We start from the raw sequence: 22,430 nt of genomic DNA, 5'->3' as shown, positions 1-22,430 counted from the left end.
GCAGAGTTGGGGTTGCTTACAAGTCTTTTGTCTCTAGCATTCGTGTTCATTATCGTCTTCATGAAATGGGGAATTTTCTTTGCAGCCATTGTAGGAGGAAGGAAGCACTTGAAAGCTGTGGTTTCAATTCTAGAGAGGGCAGCTGTGGTGTGGGGGTGTTTTAATTCAAGTGAGTTGAGCTGAGCTGAGCCAACCAACCAGAAGACAATAAAGAGATTTTGGGGGGAGAGGGGGAGTATTGAAAGCTTTTTTTCACCAAAATGGCAGTGGCAGAAAGCACAGAGAGTTTTTTTTTCACCAAAATGGGCATAGCTTGCGACACCCTAACCTCATCATTAATACTATCCATCCACCACAATATATGCATATGCCAGCAGCAGCATGCTTCCCCCTTTCAGACAGAGACTAATGCAGCTTTAGACTCGGATGGTCTTTGATGTAAATACTTCAAAATTAGAGACAGAGTAATAACCTTTTACTCTTTACATTTATGAATTCTAATGAATGAATGGTTTTTTTTATTTTATTTGTAGATCGTCTTGTTGACCTTTTGTATTGTAATGTCAAAATTTAGTGATTTTTCGTTTACACTATCGTGTTCAATGGTTTCTTTAGCTGCAAATATGTAACATATAGCAGTACATCAGACAATCAACCCAAAGCGATGAGCTTTCTCAGTGAGCATGATACCAAACCCTCCTAAATCTCTCAATTTATTGTTGGAGTGTCACTTTTTTATAAACAAATCCAACCAAAAAAGAAAAGATAACAAAGCAAACACTTACGAAGTTCTAGCGTGCTCGCTGGATTTTTTTTTGTTTGACGTGTGTTAAGAGAAATTTTGGCTTTAAATTGTATAATTGGGCACTTGTGTCTTTTTAAGTGGGTTTTTAGTTATATTTGAAAGTTCTTATAAAAAACAACACTTTCTAAATAAAACTCAATCTCACTTCTGACTCGAACAATGTCACATAAGCGTAACAAACAGCCAATAAATCTTTCCCAAAATTGAATGCTCACAAAACTTGGAAACTAAACCAAAAGCGTTGTGTATTTGAATAACTAATGATCAAACAACAAAAAAGGGATAACTGTTGATCTATCACTAATGCCAAATTAAGCCTTCAGCCGTCCGTAGAACCTTGCCTTCTCTTGGGTAGTTTGGAAACGACCATGGCCAAATTTGGATGACGTATCAATAAACTTGAGCTTAATGTCCTCCAAAGCAACCCTAGATGTCTGCTTCAGAAGTGACTGCCTCAAGGTAACAACCCGCTTTTTAGGACCCACACAGCAGCCCTTCATTAGAAGATAATCCTCTTTCACTGCACCATAGTGTGGGAAACCTCCCATTGGTGTAATATCCTTCTCAGTCCTGATCAGAAAATGATAATGAGCAAGACGTTTAAATATTGCAGATTGGACAAGACTAACCATTACAATAGACCAATTGCAAGGGGTTTATTTCAGATTCAACCCTGGTAAAATCTTAACCGAGAAGAAAAATGTAAAGGAAGAAGCACCAACCTGTCAAACTCAGTCATTGCAGAGTGTGACTCTTGCCCAGCCTTTCCAAGCTTGTAAATCTTCTTGTTCATCTCAGTACGATGATGGTAACCATTCTGCCCAGCCCTGGCAACAGTAAATGAAACCCTAGCTGGATGCCAGGCACCAATACAAGCTACCTTCCGCAGCCCACGATGGGTTTTACGTGGAAGCCGGGTCACACCCCAACGTGTCACCACACCCTCATAACCCTTCCCCTTGGTCACCCCAATAATGTCAATCATCTCGTCCTTCTGGAAAACAGCATCAACAGGAATCTGCTTCTCAAACAAACTGTAAGCATAGTCAACCTTCTTTGCAATGTCTCCACCATTCACCTGAATCTCCATCAGATGGGCTTTCTTCTGCTTCAATCCCTTCATTTTTCTAATCTACAAAAGACAGCCATCAAAGATTAGTTCTAACTAACAGTACATATTTCAGCAAAATTCATCTGAACATAGAAAATTTTTGACAGAGTCACATCCTTTCTATTTGGAATAAGTAGTCACATCACATCCTTTTTTATTTGGAACAAGTAGTCACACCAAATCCACTTTCCAAGACAGCAAAGATGAGCCAAGTAAATATCAAAACTCATTACCTGAGTGTGAGCCAAAACACGAATCACAGAGGAGTACTTCTTCATTTTCTCCAATTGAGCCTGGATATCCTTTTTCCCACCTTCGCTCTCAAATTTCTTTGAGTACTTGGTGAATGCCTTCTTTTTAGACTTGCACCAGTTCTTGTAGAATCTCCTCTTCACCTCCTCACTCAGATGCTGAGCCCACACTGTGTCCAAAGAACGGAGACCACGGGGAGTTTTCACATAACCAACAACCCCAACCACCACCATTGGCGGTGTTTCAATAATTGTAACTGCTTCACATGTTTCCTTCTTGTGTAGCTCTACAAGGAAAGGTGGGTTCAGAACATAAGCACTAAAGATAAATCAGATAAATATAAGTAGGCCACAGACGAAGGGGAACTATGAATAAATAAGGCATCTATGCATTATTTTCCAAGGGGCATGTGTATGTCATTTCCGTTTTCCAAATAAACGCTTCTTGTACCAATCAAACATCCATTCACAATGCACTTTACAGACATTAAATGGTGAAAAATGTTAGCATCATATTCTAACATTTCTCATCAGACAATTTTTCTTCAGAGTATGCTAAATCACAATCGTAAAATGATAGGGAAACTAACTTGATCCTGGTTTTTCAACATCTCTCACAATATGGGTCATTCCAGCTTTGTATCCCAGGAAAGCAGTCAAACTGCAAGATTTGGTTGGATCATCTTTTGGGAAGGCCTTCACTGCAAAAGTACCCATGTAATCCCAGTGAAAACTTTTGGCCAATCAGATCGTATAATTGCACAAAGAATAGTGACATAAAGGAAAAATGCTATCACAAACAAAAATAAAAAATCAGAAGATGCAAAATTTCATTCTGTAACTTCCTCCAACTAATCGACAAACACAGCCAACTATCCACACAGTAGCATTCCCATGTGGACACATGTTGAGGAACTTAGAACTTCTACAGGGAATTTTACCTGTCATTACCCACCATGCCTCCCGTATATCCATATCTGATCTAATGTCTAAGATACAAGTCGTCACGTTAGGTTATAATTAAATTCTACTGCATGCTACACCACATGAGTTCTATACTTCAACTCTATACAGTCACATAATAGTAATCTTAGCATAACAAAAAATAAAATATGATAAAGGTAATTCATGCCATTCCATAGGGATATAAAACTATTGAAGAACACAATAAACCTTTTCCTCTGTGGCGGGCTGCTCTTTTCCTTGGAAGAAATCCCAAAGAGCCATGTCTTGGGTGTTCAAACTTGCGATGAGACATGCTTCCTCTTTAAAATAAGGTCTACAAAACTCCAAAACCTCAGATATTCTTACCATGGTGCAAACAAATTCAAGCATCTTCAAGTCGAAAGAATTAATCAAATATTTTGAAATATCAAAAAGCAAAACTCATAATGACATAGCAGCAATATTTGATTTTCTGATTGGAAGTGGAGGGGAGATGTGAGGCATCAACCGCAATAAACTATCAAAAGGATTGTTACCATTAGAAACTCCAAAATCTTACAAAATATTTTTGTATTATAAAACCCTTTTATAAGGAAAAAGGATCAAATCATTTTTTACATAGTCATTACAAAAATGACATCAAAAAACCATGTAAAATTGTCCAAGTACCACTAAACTGAAAACGATGTAAAATACTACCATCTTCTTCGGTAGATGATATGAAATGCTCCCCACAACCAAAGGCCTATGGCACCAAAACAATGCCAATTCTCGGGCTCCTTCGTATTTCTTTCCAAAACCCAAATTAGGGTCTTGGCAAAAATAGAGCCCTGTCGAGACTCCAGCCTTGATTACTAACAATGTTCTCGTGGGGAAGCCATCTCACAACACCAACAGAGAAAAATAGTAGTATTTCACACGTGCTCAATTCAAGGATTTTATTCATTCTAGCATACAACAAGAACACGTCAACATAAATACATCATATATCTATGTATATACGATTGAAGTTAAGATTCAAACCCCAAATTCAGGGCACGGAATAAACAGAGAGAAATAAAAATGAGTTTAAAACTCCCATTTTCATGATTTATAAGAACAATTATATGATGCAAAACAATAAGAAGAAGTAATTCAGTAAGTCTGTGCTCAGAATTCCAGAGAAATTAAACGATGTTACCTATGTAACGAGATAAGAGAGGGAAGATGGCAGAGACCAAGAGCCGCAACCAGGAATGTTTTGGTTTCAGTGAGACTAGGAAACCCTAAATGCACTGCTTTTAAAGTGGAACCCACGGCTACGATTTGATTGATTATATGATTAAATCCGTCGGATCTGTGCTCTCAAGAAAAGGCAAGAAAGGCAAGAAAGGGTAAATGTAGACCTGGCAAGGTTGACTTAGGGTTCATTATTGGGTTTGGGCTGGACTTTTAGGTATTAGTCATTTTTTTAAGGCTGAGCTGGACCATGCTTGGGTTTCATTACGTCGGCCCAACCCCCCGCCCATGCTTGAGTTTCATCATACTCAAATGAGTTGGGCTATTCCGGGCCTAGGTTTTAAACCCTTGGTCCATTCCATGCCCACTAAAATATTAGGCCTAGTCGGCCAGCCCAAAGCTACTAGCCGGGGTGGGTTGTGAACTCATGGGTTCATGTCGGTCCACGGGTTGCGGGCCATGCCCATATTATGAACCCTAGGATGTTCTAATATTTTCATGTCATGTCAGTTTCATGTTGTGTGAAAATTATCTTAATTTTAAACTTGATTTGTATATTGTATCCACATATATGCAATCATATGAAGGGGGGTTGTCAACTTTTGGTGGCTGGACAAACCAAGGTTTGCAAGGGGCATTTGGTCGTTGTTAGAAGTAACTGTAGAAATTGACGACTTGTTTTAGGATTCGATTCAACAACGAGGGTCTCATTCAAAATTGTTTTTGAAATTTATATGCATTATACACAAGAGTGGCATAAAAATATTCTTTCATCCTTCAAATCGGAGTCAAACAAGTTTTGTTGGCTCATTGTAGTCATACAAGGAACTCAATATAATTTAGGGCGATTCCTTCGGCCAAAAAAAAAAAAAAAGAACAAAAATAATAATTAATGCATGAGATGTAAATGTCATTTTGACATCCTTATATTGGAGTTGGTCTTAGAGTATCTCTAATTAGATGCAAAATACAAACAATTGCTTTACTGGAGGTGTCCACTTGCTAGAACTTTCTAATAAGAAGTAATCAAATCTGAATTTTGGGAGATCGTTGAATATATGCTTTCAGCATGGGGTAAGATTTTATATATATATAGTTATAGTTATAGTTATGCATGACTCATGACTGACACAGGAGCTAGCATGAGTGGCAATGATATCAAGACGACAAAGATGGTTAAATCCATTTCAACATGACTTGGAATTCCACCAGTGCCAGGTTGAGAGAAGAAGAAAGCCCCAATTCAAAGCCATGATGTCAAATTCCAAATGGGAAATATAATTATTATGAACCACATGATCCACCTAGGCGCAGACCTTGAATATTTTATTATTAATTTATTATTAGTCATGGATATGTCCTCCAGTAGCTATCTATCTATCTATCTCTGTCAGGTGACTACATCCTCCCTCTCTTGGCTAATTAATTATTTCTTTTTCAAATCTTATGTCACTAGATTCTCTTTGGAAATGACACGAATATTACGATAAGATTACACATAGGATTAGGAACTTAAATGACACGAATAGCACTTGTTTCAGTCACAACAATAATAATTTATCAAATTAAATCTCCTCCTCTAGTTTCCGTGAAAGTGGACCTTAAATAATGGCAATCAGAATTGTAAATTTCAAGGTATGACTTAAAGCCTTTGACACTATTTTAGGCCATGTTTGACTGGTCAAATTAACTAGATCGATATATTTAATTTAATTTAGATAAGTGTTATGACTGATATTCGGTATGTTATGACTCGACTTATTAAATTTAACAACAATTTAATTTATTGTATCTTATAAGTTTCATCTAAAAAATAAAATTCATAAAAAAAAACTTATGTTCCACGTCAATCCAGTTCAAACCTAGGATATTACTTTGGCAATTGGCATTATGTTATCACACTACAATGTTATGTAGTCATTTTTCAAGAATATAACCTTTGTATTCACTTTCATTATCGTGCAAGTTGACTTTGGGGCAAATTTAATTTTAAAGTTTAAGTTGTATATATACGTCATGCGCATATCTCTTAATTAATTAATTAATATTATTATTAGTGGTGTTGTTGTTGTTTATATTGTTACCACATTCATTATAAAGTATCATAAACTCAAAAGAAGATAAATGCTTTCTACCTTCTAGTTTCTACCATATCCTTCCACCTTCATCCCTCCTTCTATTCATGTATCATCCTAAATGACATATACAAACAATATATAGAATTGCTCAGAATCTTCTAATGGCATATTCTTTCAAAAGAATTATAAGGGAATGATTTTATAGTATTTTTATTTAATTATTATCTAATTATATGAAATATTGTTATGTTGTCATACTATCAATCTAGTCAAACAAAAACTATTTACTTGGTATAGTTTAGTTTTTTTTTTTTTTTAGTGTGTCAATATGGCATAGTTAGCTAGTTCACACATGGTAATATAATTTTTGTCAATTTGTTTATTTTATAGAAACTTAAGCAGCAAGTAGAATGTGTAGAATTCTTTGCTAATGATCATCCAATTAATAATGAGATTTAAAATACGATATCATGTATAGTAAGATATATGATATATTTGAAATATTAACTTAAAAGGGTGCTTAAGAGCATTTACCCATGCACCCGAAGTCTTAAGTTCGATTCTCTCATCCTCAATAGCACTTGTATAATTTTATTTTAAAGAGTGTAGAAATTGTGGTCTCGACTTTGTCAATGCTAAAGCATGGATCGAGAAGATGTGAGAGAGAGATTTGGATTTACAAAAGTAGACAAGCAATTAACGGGATACCATCTCTCATTCTCTTTCAATCCTAGAAAAATTATTGGGCGAAGGAAAAAAAAAATAACAGTCAAAACAAACTAACGGTTTCAAGGTTAACGTCAATTTAGAAAATAAATAAATTCAAAGCTTAGTAATGTGTCTTGATAAATGGATAAATTAAGAATAAAATAGTTCAAATATAAAGAAATGCAAATAAATGTTCAAACTTTAAATATAAAGGCTCGAGATCTGATCCGATAACGAGTGCGGACCAGATTTTATCCTTGGTATGCAATTTGCAAAGAATATATATATATATATATATATATATATATATATATATATATATTACACATGCATACAGAGAGGTGCGGGCAACATATCCCACTCACTTTAGCTAGTCAATGTGAAACCCTCCAAGCTAGTGATGTTGGTCCTGAAAGTACTGTTATCGATCAAAACAAAGAAAAGCAAATCCTTTTTAAAGCAAACTTAACCAAATGAAGACAAAATTTTGCAGATTTAAGAGGTTCTGTGCGTATAGCTTTTGCATGCATATATCTATTGAATGCGCTAAGAACAAGCCACTTTTCCATGCAATGGACAAAAAACTTGCACAAAATCTTGCATAAAGAAATTTGCGTATCTTTGCTACATAATCTTGGTCGCTTATTGGGGTAATGGCAGGGCCTTGAAATTCTCTAATATTGATTTTAAAAAAAACCATCAAAGGCTCTGCTCAAATTAAGATTTTGAAGAATTATATGAAATCTAGTTTGTTGCTTGCATGTGCTTGAGAATGATAGTGACAAATCCCGAAAGAGCTCCCCCCACAAGTACATAAATTTTTATCTTTTCCACTAAATTTTTTATACTGGCTTCTACCTTTGAGAGTTTTATAGGAGAGGATCTTGGTCGCTTTTTATTACTCGTTGTCGATCGTATTTAGCGTTGCTGCTCTAAATATAATTGACAACGAGCCACATCCATGTCATTGCTTGGTAAACGAGCAGATGCCGTACTTTATCCTTAAAAATTATCAATTTTCTCTTTTCCCTTTATTCTCTTTATTCTCCCTTTAATTTTGAATTTCCTTTATTAAGGGAAAAATGCAGACAAGCGATCCACAGGACAAGTTTGCCCCATTATATCGAAGATGTTCCTTTAAGTAAAACACAAGCTCGCTGTCTTTTGATGAGGAAAGCTCTTTTCTTTGGGGCATCGCCAAAGTGTTTTTCCAAATCCAATGAAAGGTTTACAAGCGTGAAGAAAATATTGCTGCTGCCATGGCTTTCATGAATTGGGTTCCTCTCCCTCCCTCCTAGTCAAAAAGGACAATAATGCTCTTTCCGTCCCAACATTGGTTTCATATGTGAGATTGTAATCATGCTGTCGTGTACCCTTATTTAGTTCAAACTTCAACTTGGCCCCAACTTCAACCATTTTGACTGTCCTTATATATATTCAATCATTTTCTCATCTTCTTCATATCAGTGTTAATACAAGAAAATCTCAGGTGCTTCTTTGACTCGGAATAATTTTGGTTTTACCATGCTTGGTATCTATAAAATTTGTTCAAAACAAGAGTTAATTAACCAAAAACTTTAATTCATTCCACTATTTGGTTTAATCTAATTACTCCTGTGAATATTTTTTTTATTTATAAAAGTTTATTATTTTCTTTGACGAGGTAAACAAAGGGTTACATCGTATGTCCGTTGGAATAACCACTCAAAATGTACGGAAAAAAAAGGAAATAAATTAAAAATATTTTCGAGCAATCTTGCGCTTGTTGTTGCAATCGTGTTTATTTACTTTGCTGTTGTACTGGTTTTTATAAAATAAATTTTATTTCAGAAATTGTGTTTTATTTTGGTTAAAATGTTTGTAAAAATAAATTACGATGAATTAAACTAAAGTTGGCTCAAAAAAGAGTTCATCGGAAAAAGAAAAAAAAATTACGTTTAAACCATTTATAAAGCTAGGGTCCCAAATTGTTTAGGACTGCTGGGTCGGAGGAAACATTGTTTAGGACCCTTTGTGTCATTATTTTAGGGTCCCAAAATTTGTTGGAAATGGTCTTAGAAAATCTTTATAGGATTTTTGGAGTATTTTGTGAAAATTTAAAATTAAGACAATCTGTTGTGCCTCCATTAACGATCATACAAGATTGAAGAAACTCAGGTATTGGCATCCCAACTAAGATTGCAAATTTAGAACAACCAAAAAGAGATAAAGATTGAAAAAACCAAACCATAAAAATACAAATAAAACTCTAACAAAATGAGAGGTGAAAATTACACAAAAACCTCAAAGAGTCTTTGCAACTTATTCCAAACTTAAAGAAACTGCAAAAAGGATGGTGGTAGAGATCCGACACGGGAACGCAAGTGGAGATTCGACACCAAGACACAACCGCCTATGATGGGTGGAGGAAAATCGCAATAAAGCGAGGACAAAGAGAAGAAACCTTCTGTCTTTGGAAATGGGGGAAGAGATGAGAAGGGAGATGATAGGAAGAGAGGAGGGGAGAGGGAAGGAAGAAGAGTGACTTCCTCCCCCCTCAAAATGAAAACGACTCTAGAGTGTTTTTTGGGAGAAAGGGGGCTAGGGTTTTAGAATATAGCCAAGGATATCTAGTCTAGCTTTTTATGTTTTATATATATATGATAGTCTAAACAACTTTAAACTATTATAATATATGTCGTAAGGAATTCAAAACTTGAGTGCAAATGAGCAGATACCATAACTTGATCAACTATAACTTAGATTTGTTAAAAAAAACATTAATTAAATGAGAGAACAAAGATACATTCTTTCAGCTTGATAATGAGATGAACAAAGCTACTAAATTTCCCCAAAGGAAAGAAGAGAACATGATTCTTTCTTTTGGGCAATTTGGTAGTGCCACCGAAAGTCAATTATCAGAAAATTTGCAGTCCCACATTTTCTTCTCAGTTATTATTGCTATATAGCAGCTGTTCTATCTATTATAAGTACTCCATATTGTTATTCCACAAACAATCATTGAGATACTTTTATATATATGTAGGTAGCACTGCTATATCTATATTATTAATTCACCAAAATTATAACATCTAACGATTCTAATAAATCGTTACACAACTTTCTAAATACTTTTTTTAATGTTAGAAAATGTCTTAAATTCAAATTATCTATTTTCTTAATCGGTCAGATACAAAAAAAAAAAAAACATTTGATAAATGTAAATCCTTTTAGATATTGACAAAATTAAACAAATGTGATGCACACCAATGGACCCATAGTCTTCCAATCTATGGTAGGCACTGAATTTATCACACACAAAAAAGTATCTCAATATTGTGCAAATCTTTGATTACCAATCAAATCCCTCTGTTGGATCTTAGTATTATTGTCTCTAAATTTAAAGGTTATAGACAAAAGCAAAGTACTGAGCTGAGATGTTCCCTCTTGGAATTTAACTACAAAACATGAGACTTCCAATTATGCCATTACCAAGCTACGCATTTGAGTGACCACATTAGGGTTTATTGTAAAGCCAAGGCCACAAGATAGTGACCCTTCAAAAGGGCAGGCCTGCCCATCAATAAGACAGATTAAGACACCTCAAAAAGAGCACACACTCCTCTTTCTTCCACCCAATCAGCCCCCTCCTTGCCATGAAGCCAAGACAGCCACTATTGTATTGTAATTTGTATGACAAAGCCCACATGAGAGAGAGAGTTCATGTTCATACAAGAGCGCTCTTTCCCATGCGTGAGGGGCCATGGATTTTTCTTTCTTTCTTTCTTTCTTTTTTGAGAGAGAGAGAGAGAGAGAGAGAGAGAGAGAGAGATATTATGAGTTCTTCAAGTTAATACAAGAGCACTCTTTTCCATGTGAATTTGGAGGAGGAGAAGGAGGGAGGGGGTGTCATGGATTATTTTTTCTTTCTTTCTTTTCTGTTCTTTAATTTGCTTTTCTTTTGAAGTGGAAGATCAAAAGCAGATTATACATCTCTGCTTTTACTTTTCAGCCCTCTCTTTAAGACTATTCCATCTTCTAATAAAGCCCTTAAAAACCATCTAAACATAGAGAGTTGGTCCCAGGCAGCCTCTGTACTGTAGGGCAAAGAAGGAGAAGGAATAAAGCTGCACAAAAAAGCTTCCAGTGGTTCCATATTCCATGCAACATAATTATATATTGATCATTCAACAACAGCATGGTAATGATATATTAATAATCACTCATCTTTTACTTCTTACAACCACTGTACATCTTGCAGGCACATGTTTCCAACCTCAAGATAATCAGTCCACATGGGGAATTACCCCATCTTTTTGTTTTTAGGATAAGAAATTACACATGACAAATCCACAATGGTATTCTGCAGCTTTTAATTCCGATTTTGGGTTTTTACTGACTGATGAAGCACACTTTGATGCTTACAGATTGTCATGACATGATGAGGCAAGCAGGACTGCTATATATCTGATACATTGTATTTGTATTATAACTATTTGATTTGATGGGTTCTTTATGCATGGCCCAAGTGTTTATATGCATGGCACATATGAATTTTATAACAAGATGAACAACAAAAGATGCTACCTAGCTGTACTATTTTTGCTTTCTGGAAATTATCCAAACATTTTTTTCTATATTCTTAAAACATCCTGACAGCAATTTGGTAATCTTTTATTTTATATGTTGGCAAAAGTGATATGCAAAAAATTATAGTCCATGAGGTTTTAACAAGCCAAGCATAACATATATATATATATAGTTATTCTCTTATTCGGATGTTCGCACGATATTATAGGAGCGAGAAATCTCAATACCAACGATTTTGATTATTTTCTGGTCCAAATAAACCAACAAGGCAATAAGTATAGCGTCAAATTTCAATCATATTGCAGCTTCGAGGCAATAAAAAACAATATTTGTAGTATTGGCAGGCATTAAATGCTTTCCTCACCTTTCATTTTCCCCTCAGAAGTACATCGTGGTGCTTGGAAAATGAGGTTACCAGCTGATAGTCACCAAAATCTTCAAGACAATGGAACCATTTTCAATGATTGAAAGTGCAGCTCCATTGCCACTCATCTCATTCAAAGCAATAAAGACCATTCTTTGATTAAAGCTAAAGGGCAATTTTGTCATATGAATAAAGAAAGAGAGAGCATCATCAACTTTACTTTTCCTCCCCAAATCTTAACTTTAAATTTCTGTTATCCAACGGCCTTCTTATTTTCCATCTTATTGTCAAATTTTTATTTTTATTTTTAATAATGTTTTCAACAATCCTTCTTCCACTTTTTCCATCTCAGCTTTGTCTAAAGAAGAGGGCTAATAACTTAGAGAAATATAGAAAGGGAGCTCACACACACACACCAGTCCAGTCCCAGCAGAATTTCAATCTTCCTCTCTTCTCTCAGTGAGAAAGAAAAGAAAAGAACAGAACAGAAAAGAAAAGAAAGAGAGAAAAAGGAGAAAAGCAGAGGCATAGTTTCTTCCTTGTATTTGAAGACTCTTTCTTTGTGAAGATGTTTGATTCCTCAACCCCATACTCACTTGAAGTTTCTCAGATTCCTCTTACTTTTCCTTCCTTTTCCGGAAAATCCACAACTACCCAAATGCTTAAATCCCTTCATCTTCTCTTTGAATACTTCCAAACCCAATTGTCTTGAATATTTTTCCCAAGAAAAAAAGCAGGAAAAGAAAAAAACCATCATGGTCCTTCCTTTCATTGTCTTGACATTTTTCTCTCTTCTTGGCACCTCTTGCTTTGCTTCTTCTTTGGTCAGTGATTTTCATGTCTTGGTCACACTCAAGCACGGCTTCCAATTCCCCGAACTGGCTTTAAGCACTTGGAATTCTTCATCTCCAAGATCAGTTTGTTCATGGGCTGGAATTCGATGCTATAGAGGAAGAGTTGTTGCAGTGGACTTAACAGATTTCAATCTTTTTGGCTCTGTATCTCCTCTGATTTCAGGCCTCGACCGGCTCACCGACCTCTCTCTTGCAGGAAACAACTTCGCAGGCAGCATTGCCATTGCCAACTTCACAAACCTTCAGTTCCTCAACATATCCAACAACCAATTCAGTGGGAGCTTGGATTGGAACTACTCAAGCATTGCCAACTTGGAAGTGTTTGATGCTTATAACAACAACTTCACCGCTTCTCTTCCACTTGGGATTTTGAGCTTGAAGAAGCTCAGGTACTTGGATCTTGGAGGCAATTTTTTCAATGGAAAAATCCCAGCATCATATGGGAATTTGGCCAGCTTGGAGTACTTGTCAATTGCAGGCAATGATCTTAATGGAGAAATTCCAGGTGACTTGGGCAATCTCACTAACCTGAGAGAGATTTACTTGGGCTACTACAACGTTTTTGAAGGTGGGATTCCAAAGGAGTTTGGGAAATTGGTCAATCTGGTTCACATGGATCTCTCAAGCTGTGAATTAGACGGGCCAATTCCCCGGGAGCTGGGGAATTTGAAGGCGCTCGACACGCTTTACTTGCACATCAATCTGCTCTCAGGCTCAATCCCAAGGCAGCTAGGCAACTTGACAAACTTGGTCAATCTTGACCTCTCCAACAATGCACTGACTGGTGAAATCCCATTTGAGTTTGCCAGTCTCAAACAGCTCAAGCTTTTCAACCTCTTCATGAACAGATTGCATGGCTCAATCCCAGACTACGTCGCGGATTTGCCTAACTTGGAAACTCTGGGGCTGTGGATGAACAACTTCACTGGCATAATTCCACAGAAGCTTGGCCAGAATGGGAAGCTTCAACTGCTCGATTTGTCATCGAATAAGCTCACCGGTAAAATCCCACCAAACTTGTGTTCATCAAATCAGCTGAGAATACTAATTCTCTTGAAAAACTTTCTCCTTGGTCCAATCCCTGAAGCCTTAGGGGCATGTTCTAGTCTCACTAGAGTAAGGCTGGGGCAGAATTACTTAAATGGTAGCATACCAAATGGCTTAATTTACTTGCCTCTGCTGAGCTTAGCAGAGTTTCAAAACAATTACCTATCTGGAATGTTGCTAGAGAATTCTAATGGCTCATTGGAGCCGGCCAAATTAGGCCAGCTTAATCTGGCAGACAACCTCCTATCCGGTCCTTTACCCTACTCGCTTTCGAATTTCTCTTCCCTCCAAATCCTCTTACTTAGTGGAAATCAATTCTCTGGTCCAATCCCACCTTCAATAGGCCAACTACATCAAGTACTAAAACTTGATCTTAGCAGAAATTCACTCTCTGGTGAAATCCCACTAGAAATTGGAAACTGTTTCCATCTCACCTACCTTGACATGAGCCAGAACAACCTCTCTGGCTCAATCCCACCAGAAATTTCCAGCATTCACATCCTGAATTACTTGAACATATCAAGAAATCACTTGAACCAAAACATTCCCAGATCAATAGGCACCATGAAGAGCCTCACAATTGCTGATTTTTCCTTCAATGATTTCTCAGGAAAGCTACCCGAATCAGGGCAGTTTGCCTTCTTTAATGCCTCTGCTTTCGCGGGCAATCCCCATCTTTGCGGTTCACTCCTAAACAATCCTTGCAACTTCACCGCAATCACAAACACACCACGAAAACCCCCCGCGGATTTCAAGCTGATCTTCGCATTAGGCCTGCTAATATGCTCACTGGTGTTTGCTGCTGCTGCTATAATCAAGGCCAAATCATTCAAAAGAAATGGCCCGGATTCATGGAAAATGACTTCCTTCCAGAAGCTGGAATTCACAATCTTTGACATCCTCGAATGCGTGAAAGATGGGAATGTGATTGGAAGAGGAGGAGCAGGGATTGTTTACCATGGAAAAATGCCAAATGGGGTTGAAATTGCTGTCAAAAAACTCCTTGGTTTTGGACCAAACAGCCATGATCACGGCTTCAGAGCAGAAATTCAAACCTTAGGCAACATTCGGCACAGAAACATTGTGAGATTGCTGGCATTTTGCTCAAACAAAGAAACGAATCTGCTTGTTTACGAGTATATGAGAAATGGAAGCTTGGGGGAGGCATTGCATGGGAAAAAGGGAGGATTCTTGGGGTGGAATTTGAGGTACAAAATTGCCATTGAAGCTGCCAAAGGCCTGTGCTACCTTCACCATGATTGTTCTCCATTGATACTTCACAGGGATGTAAAATCAAACAACATTTTGCTCGATTCGAGCTTTGAAGCGCACGTTGCTGATTTCGGGCTCGCTAAGTTCTTGATTGATGGTGGAACATCTGAGTGTATGTCTGCAATTGCAGGCTCTTATGGCTACATTGCACCTGGTACGTACATTATTTCTTCCTCTCTATAAATTTTACCAATTTGTGAATTTTTTTTTTTCCAAGCTTTTTGGTGTAGGTTGTGTAGAGTCAAAAGTTACTTGGTATGGTAGTTAAGTTAGTTAATCTGTGAATTTCTGGTACTTTTGGGGTCATGACATTAGACAATCATACCCGTCAGTTTTCAGTTCTTATGTTTCAGATTATCGATCCGAGGAACGAAGTAGCCTGATGGTGTCAATCTAGCTCCCAAAAAAGAAAGGGTGATGAAATTAGTCATTGTAACAACAACCAAAAAAAGAAAAAACATAAAATAGCCATACAGAAACTTAAGAATTGCTGACAAAAAAAAAAAAAAATTAAGAATTTCATTAAAAAAAAATCAAAACATAATTAGTTTTCGGGTTCATGTTATAAATTTTGTGTTTATAAACTCTGGCTAGTAAATACTATCATGCCTAGTACTAGTCTTCTATTTTCTATAGAATAATTTTAAAAAATTCCTTTGAATATGATTTCTTTTTATGTGGCTTCATCATTTCTATAAGAAATATGCATGTCTGTCTAATCATTTGAATAAGTATATGGGTCCACTGAGGTTCCTGGCCTTGAGTATTTTTAATCTCCAAAAAAATTATAATCTAACAAAATGGTTTTACTATTTGTTTATGCTTATAAATTATTACTACACGTTTATCTCTCTCTCTCTCTCTCTCTCTCCACATAAAATATAGTACATACAGAAAGAATTTTGGAAAGCAAAACAAAATCTTATTGATTGATTCGTGTATTGCTTCCATTGACACATTGATTTTTGAGTTGTGATTCCCTAATATCTATCTTTTTTTGGGAAATGTGTAATATATATATATATATGTATATCACAAACAAACCCCTGCACTACACAATCTCTTGAACTCCATAACCATAAGTCATGCACCAAGATTTTCTCTGCACAAAATCCAATTGCTAAAATGACATGCCAACAAAAAAAAACCACCATGATTTGAGCCACAGAGAGAGAGAGGGAGAGAGAGAGAAGCAAAGAAGATGATGATGCATGGAATTTTCTTGGTAACCACAAAACACACAAACTGCCTCTAAATTCTGTGCCTGGAGGACCTCTCGATCCTCAGCTTATTGTGGGGGTCCATTTTTTCAAAACTTTTGATTTAATAATTTATTGTATGCTGTATGTACAATTCTGATATCAGAAATATGAGAGGTCAATCTGACGCACAAAACACAACAGTCTGACAGTGATGTCTAACACAACGGGCGTTGAGTGTCGTGAAAGCTAACCCGACATGCCCACCAGCACCACTGCAATCTTTTTTGGCTTTTGTTTTAGAGCAACAAAGTGGGTTTGGTATTACGTGGAAAGAGACACACCTCCCTCTCTCTTTTTTCAGCTGCTCTGCTTTTCTTTTTCTCTGGTTCCTTCCTTGCAACTTGCATCCCTAAACCTATCACCTTTTTATGGCTCGTTTTGTCTAGTTTGGGCTTCACTTAGCTGGCTCAAAAACTAGTTTGGACCTTGGCCTTCTCTTGCAGTGTGTCATATTAATTGATGTTTATTATGCATGTGTTGCAGAGTACGCATATACACTGAAGGTGGATGAGAAGAGCGATGTATATAGCTTTGGGGTTGTTCTGTTAGAACTTCTAACAGGGCGTCGTCCAGTGGGAGAGTTCGGGGAAGGGGTCGACATAGTGCAGTGGTCGAAGAAAGCTACGAATTGTCGAAAAGAAGATGTTACAAGCATTGTTGATCCAAGGCTAGCAATATCTGTACCCAAAGATGAAGCAATGCACTTGTTCTTCATTGCAATGCTTTGCATCCAAGAACACAGTGTGGAGAGGCCAACAATGAGAGAAGTTGTTCAAATGCTATCGGAGTTTCCTCGCCACTCCCCGGATTACTTCCAGTCCTCCTCATCCTTAGCCACTTCCCAACAACCCAAGAATACTGAGAAAGACACAAAATGTGCCAAGTTCAAACAAGATATTTTGGTTTAATATGAAGCAAACATGAATTTTTTTTTTTTCCTACATAATTTTTAGAGTTTAATTAATATATGGTGTCTTAAAGCGGCTCGATTTTGTTGTGGCCGTGCTATGTGGAAACTAGAAATTTTTTTTTTTTTTTTGGGTTTAATTATTTTGTTTACATTTAGGAATGGAGCGCTGGTCAATTAACAAATGTAGGAGAATAATTAAAGGATGCACTTCTTTTCAAGGGGTATGCACTTTGAGAAAAGCGCATGCATGCTTAATGGAGCCATATCAGGCTCTTTGTATCATAATATATAGTATTTACATATGATTAATATGATCGCTTTTTTATTTCACTCATTGAAGATTTTTTTTTCATAGTTACACTTGTTAATTTGCATGAAGTGTATATGTGCATATACGAGCATTATTTCACTTTTTTCCACACTAATCACTCTTTTAGGTCCACCACACAATTGAATTATGAACAGAAATCATTAGTCATTTCACTATCATCACAATATTTTCAACATTTTATCAGGCATAATGCAATCGCCCATTTGTTTTCTTACAATTAGATTATTAAATAATCTCTTATTTTCATCAGGACCGGCCCTGACCTTTGGGTAGCCTAAATGTTGGGCGACAAATTAAATGAGGTCCTTTTCTTACTTTTGAGTGGCCTAAGGTGATAAATTAAATGAGGCAATAAGAAAATAAATATTTTTTTTTCTCATTCATTCATTTTGGTTTAAACATAATAATTTCATTCAACTAATGAACGATAAACAACAAAAACCATATTTAGGTTCATAGCCGAATAGCTTATAACATGTCAACAAAACAACATATTCTTTGATAAAAGTTCTCACGTGGCTCAGTTGCTCTTCAATGCACAATTGCACACAAATATCTGCTTTGAATTCCTTTGCACCATAAACAAACCAAAAAAACATAAACAATAATATTAAAAAGTACAAATAATCACCTTCTTTTTTTCTTCTTTTTTTTATATAATCTTCTAGCGCATTGAGAAGCAAAATCATCAATAACGTCTTTAAAATCAAGCTTTTCTAACATATTCTTTTCAATGCATAAGATTGCCAATTCATTCAACATTTCTTGTGACATAGTAGAACGCAAGTAAGATTTTATTAATTTTAATTTTGAAAAATTTCTTTATGTAGATGCCACAGTCAATATAATTCTATAAGCAACTAAAACATTTGGAAAACAATCCACAACTTTGACAAACTCAATAACTTGAATGGTTGTCTTTGTCTCTTTTGGTAAATACATTTGTAACACTTCCAATTCATAAAACAAATAAGCAGCATTAATATCAGATTCATTGCCATGTGTTAAAGCAGCTTCAAGATTAGCTCAACATTCATGCAATCTATTATAATTCATTTTTAATAACTTTTTAAGATCAAACAAAAAACCTTCAAAAATATTTCTAATTGTTCAAATCTACTCCTCAATGAAGAAATAACAATATCAACTACAACAAGAAAATAATTAACCCTAAAAGATTCTTCAGCCGATTGAAAAGTCTCTTCATGATCATTTGCATCAAATTGTTTTTTCCCTACAAATTTGACATTTTTTAGGAAATACAGGGTCAATTTCCATCTTAGGTGCTATCTCTTTGGCATAAAGTAAGGCAGATGTGAATCCATTTTTCCTATAGTCTACAAAATAAGAAACAATGCCCTTCAAATTTTTCATTGCAACATCAATCTGTCTATCCTCATATTGCAATTTTTGGCTAACCAAGTCAAATTGTTTTCAAAATGTTATGCCATATAGTCATGCCCTACAAAAATTCAAAACTTTCAAGTTCATATGTTGCTAAAGATTTAACTTCAATCATTGTTTTGACGTCTTCACTAACTTCTAGACAATTCAAACAAAGCTTGTCTTATATCATCAGTTTGGGTTATTATGGCTCTAACACTATTAATATGATTTTCCCATCTTGTTGTTGACAATGATTTAAGAGTTAATCCATGGACATGATCTTTAAAGAAGCCCCTTACATTATCAATATCAAGTTTAAGATACTTTAATACAACTTGTAACTCATTAAAAAGCCCAAATCCAGATGTATCATCCACTTTCAAGAACTCTAAAACAACCCTTCTGACTTTATTGGAGCATTTGACATATCTACACATCGAATTTTTAAAGGCATTTACTCATGGTGACTTGCATCTGGAGTACAATAAAGTATTACAGAAAAATATTTTTCCTATTTGATTTTTCAGTTATAGCACTTTTAACTTTAGAGCCTAACATACCAATAAATTTATTTTGAGTTTTATAACTAAGATAGTGATAATGAATCTCATTATTTTGAATACGTCTAAAATGTTCTTGCATTACCTCATCAAATTCTACAATCAATTCAAGCAGCCCCAAAAGTTACCATTATTATCTTTGTAAATTTTCTCATTCTCTCCACAAAAAGCTAAATTTCTTTTAGCATGACATTTGAAAACATAAATTATTCTTACTAAAACTAGTTTTCAATGTTCTTTCTCTTTTTTAATTTGCACTTGTATATCTTTATCAATTATTATTTTTCAATGTAATTTGCAAATCAATCCAAGTTCTCATGTTAGTGATATGCTCAATAATATTCACAAACTCTAAAGCAATGCTTTCCAAATTTCCCAACTCTCAAAGCAGTTCATACTTGCAAATAAATAGGCTACTCAAGGAATTTCCTAAAATCCATAAGTCAACTTATATTTTACTTGCGTAAATTATATATAAAAACAAACAAGCTTATAAAACACTTTTAATCTTTCCTTCAAAACTCACATAAAGCTCACGTACGCAAATGAAGAGCAAAACCATTCATTTCTCTTAAACTTATTAAAGATTGAAACCAATCATTTCTCCAACTTTCAACATAAATTATAAGTATACATAGGTAACTTAATCAAACAAAATCAAAAAATCTTCATAAGTAATTCAAATCAAATCCCGAACTAAGACATAAGTATGAAAAACAATAATAACATCTCAAAAACTTTCACATGGAACGAATAACACGTTTATTAGAAATCTAATTTCATCAAATCCTCAACCAACTCAAGTAATAATAAGCAAAAGAATTCATTAAAACCCTTTAGAAACCAAAGCCACTCAGAAACACCTCATAACCATTTGGTATTGACTGAGCCAATGAGGCCCACCTTCTAGGTAAACTGGGCATGTGGGGCTCATGACCTCCAATCTCTAATTCGAAAGTTTCTATAGATTCACAACGGTGCACTCAACACTAGAGGTGTTACACCAGTCGTGTCGGGCTGGGCCGACACCTCGAGAGTTAACCCTTTAATAAATTGGCCATACTAGGACAACCTAATTATGAAAATCATCAATCCCTGCTTGAGACGACAGCTCTAACCCATATGGAACATGGCTAGACTCGTGTTGGGCTACTAAATGGGCCGATATGGGCCCACACCAAATTTGAATGTATTGCTTCTTTTTTTTTTCTTTTTTTCTTTTTTGGTAATTTTTTTTTACAACTTCATTTAAATATTTTTTTTATATACTAACAATATTTATTATTTGTTGGAAAAATAGGTCAATAACATTATTTGAAGTACATTTAAATAGATTATGGCTAAATTATTGTTTAGGCTTTAAAAATGGAAACATAAAAAATAAATAGACTTGAATTTAAGATATAAATATAATAATACTATGTAATATTTTTTTTTCTAAAACCAATATAATTTAATAATGGGCTTTAATTGGGCTGGCTCGTTGGGCTTTAGGGCGGCACGACCCATGACGTGCCTCGGACCGACCCGGCATATTAAGTCAAATTACCTTGTCCTGGCTCGTCCAAAGATACTGAGCCATGCTGTGTTAGGCACTTAATTAGAATCACTATATTCATATTATACAGAAGTATATGCTTGCTGGACGATTTTGATGAACGAGTGATTGATGCAATACATAAGGTGAGTTTTTAACTTAATACAATTTTGTTGATGTGGCTTAATCTTAGCTATAAGATTAATCAAATGATTAAGATTTCTTTAAATGCGTATAAATTCACTGATGCTAAATATAAAGGCTCGAGATCCTTGGATGACACATATTAACTTATCATTGCAAAAAGAAAAAAAGAAGCTAAACTAAGAGTAAGGTATAAAATATTGGGGTCCAAAATAACGAAACTCAACATTATTGTATCAAAACACAAGACGGAAATCATAAGAAAAATATGGAATTTTGTATCAAACTTCATGGATATTATTAAATTATCTTCATTATCTGCTATTTTGTTTTTTAAAAATAATTAGCAACAATATAATTAAAGTACAGTTTTGCGATCACACACATTTTTATGCATATGTTGTTGCATACTTAATGAAATTTCACCGAATATACTTTAGATCTTATTCAAACTGATTTAATATAAGTGCTTAAGTTTATAATATGCATGATGAAATAATATTACGTAAGTTAATACCAAATGAGTTTAATTTAATTATTTTTTCAGTGACTATAATTACCAAAATGTTCATGGCACAACAAGAAGTTAACAGTTTCATTGACATAGGTATCGAAATGGTGTAAACTAAGACACAAAGTAAAAAGTATATGGGGTAAAGTGAGACTCTCCTAAAGTATACGAGTAAAGAAAGATTTGACAAATAGTAGAGGAGGCAAAGCAATAGTGAAGTCTTTTTATAAATAAATAAAATTTAGTGTTAAATTGCAAAAACACTTATTACGTAGTATCTTAAATGTATTCATATCGAAAAAGTAAATTGGCTTCTTCAGACAAGGTCCTGAGTTCGAGTCCTAATATGCGTGTAATGTATATGAGTTTAGTATACAATTGATAATTGAGTATAATGCAGTTCAAGGTAAGATAACACATGTAAAAAGTTTCGTGTAAAATTGTAGGATGTTGGTAATAAAAGTGCGCGGTGAATAGTGAGTGCTTACTGTTGTGAAGATGGTAATTGGTTTGGTAAATTTTTACATTTTTATTATGAAGAAATTGTCTCCAGGATTTGACCAAAAA

General features: G+C 35.2%; 2 protein-coding genes across 3 annotated transcripts; one reads left to right on the top strand and one right to left on the bottom strand.

Annotated features, from left to right (window-relative positions):
- Positions 1-929: 929 nt before the first annotated feature.
- LOC117615111 (60S ribosomal protein L3-2) lies at positions 930-4,409 on the bottom strand. 2 transcript variants are annotated; one of them, XM_034344116.1, is made up of 6 exons: positions 4,293-4,409; positions 3,341-3,446; positions 2,758-2,868; positions 2,150-2,454; positions 1,528-1,937; positions 930-1,375 (listed from the first exon to the last, which is right to left on the bottom strand). In XM_034344116.1, the coding sequence occupies exons 2-6, from the start codon at positions 3,423-3,425 to the stop codon at positions 1,117-1,119; spliced, it is 1,170 nt and encodes a 389-aa protein (XP_034200007.1). In that variant the 5' UTR covers positions 3,426-3,446; positions 4,293-4,409; the 3' UTR covers positions 930-1,116. The 2 variants fall into 2 exon arrangements, with proteins under 2 accessions (XP_034200007.1, XP_034200008.1); XM_034344117.1 differs by lacking the exon at positions 3,341-3,446 and having other exon boundaries at positions 4,293-4,362.
- An 8,012-nt stretch (positions 4,410-12,421) lies between these two features.
- On the top strand, positions 12,422-17,724 carry LOC117615429 (leucine-rich repeat receptor-like serine/threonine-protein kinase BAM3). Its single transcript, XM_034344507.1, has 2 exons — positions 12,422-15,376; positions 16,968-17,724. Exons 1-2 carry the CDS (start codon positions 12,805-12,807, stop codon positions 17,390-17,392), a joined length of 2,997 nt encoding a protein of 998 aa, XP_034200398.1. The 5' UTR covers positions 12,422-12,804; the 3' UTR covers positions 17,393-17,724.
- Positions 17,725-22,430: the final 4,706 nt, after the last annotated feature.

The sequence above is a fragment of the Prunus dulcis genome, chromosome 1 (assembly GCF_902201215.1).
Source record: "Prunus dulcis chromosome 1, ALMONDv2, whole genome shotgun sequence".
Taxonomy (NCBI): Eukaryota; Viridiplantae; Streptophyta; class Magnoliopsida; order Rosales; family Rosaceae; genus Prunus; species Prunus dulcis.
The sequence above is the reverse complement of the archived record's forward strand: the minus strand, read 5'-3'. Positions and strand labels throughout refer to the sequence as shown.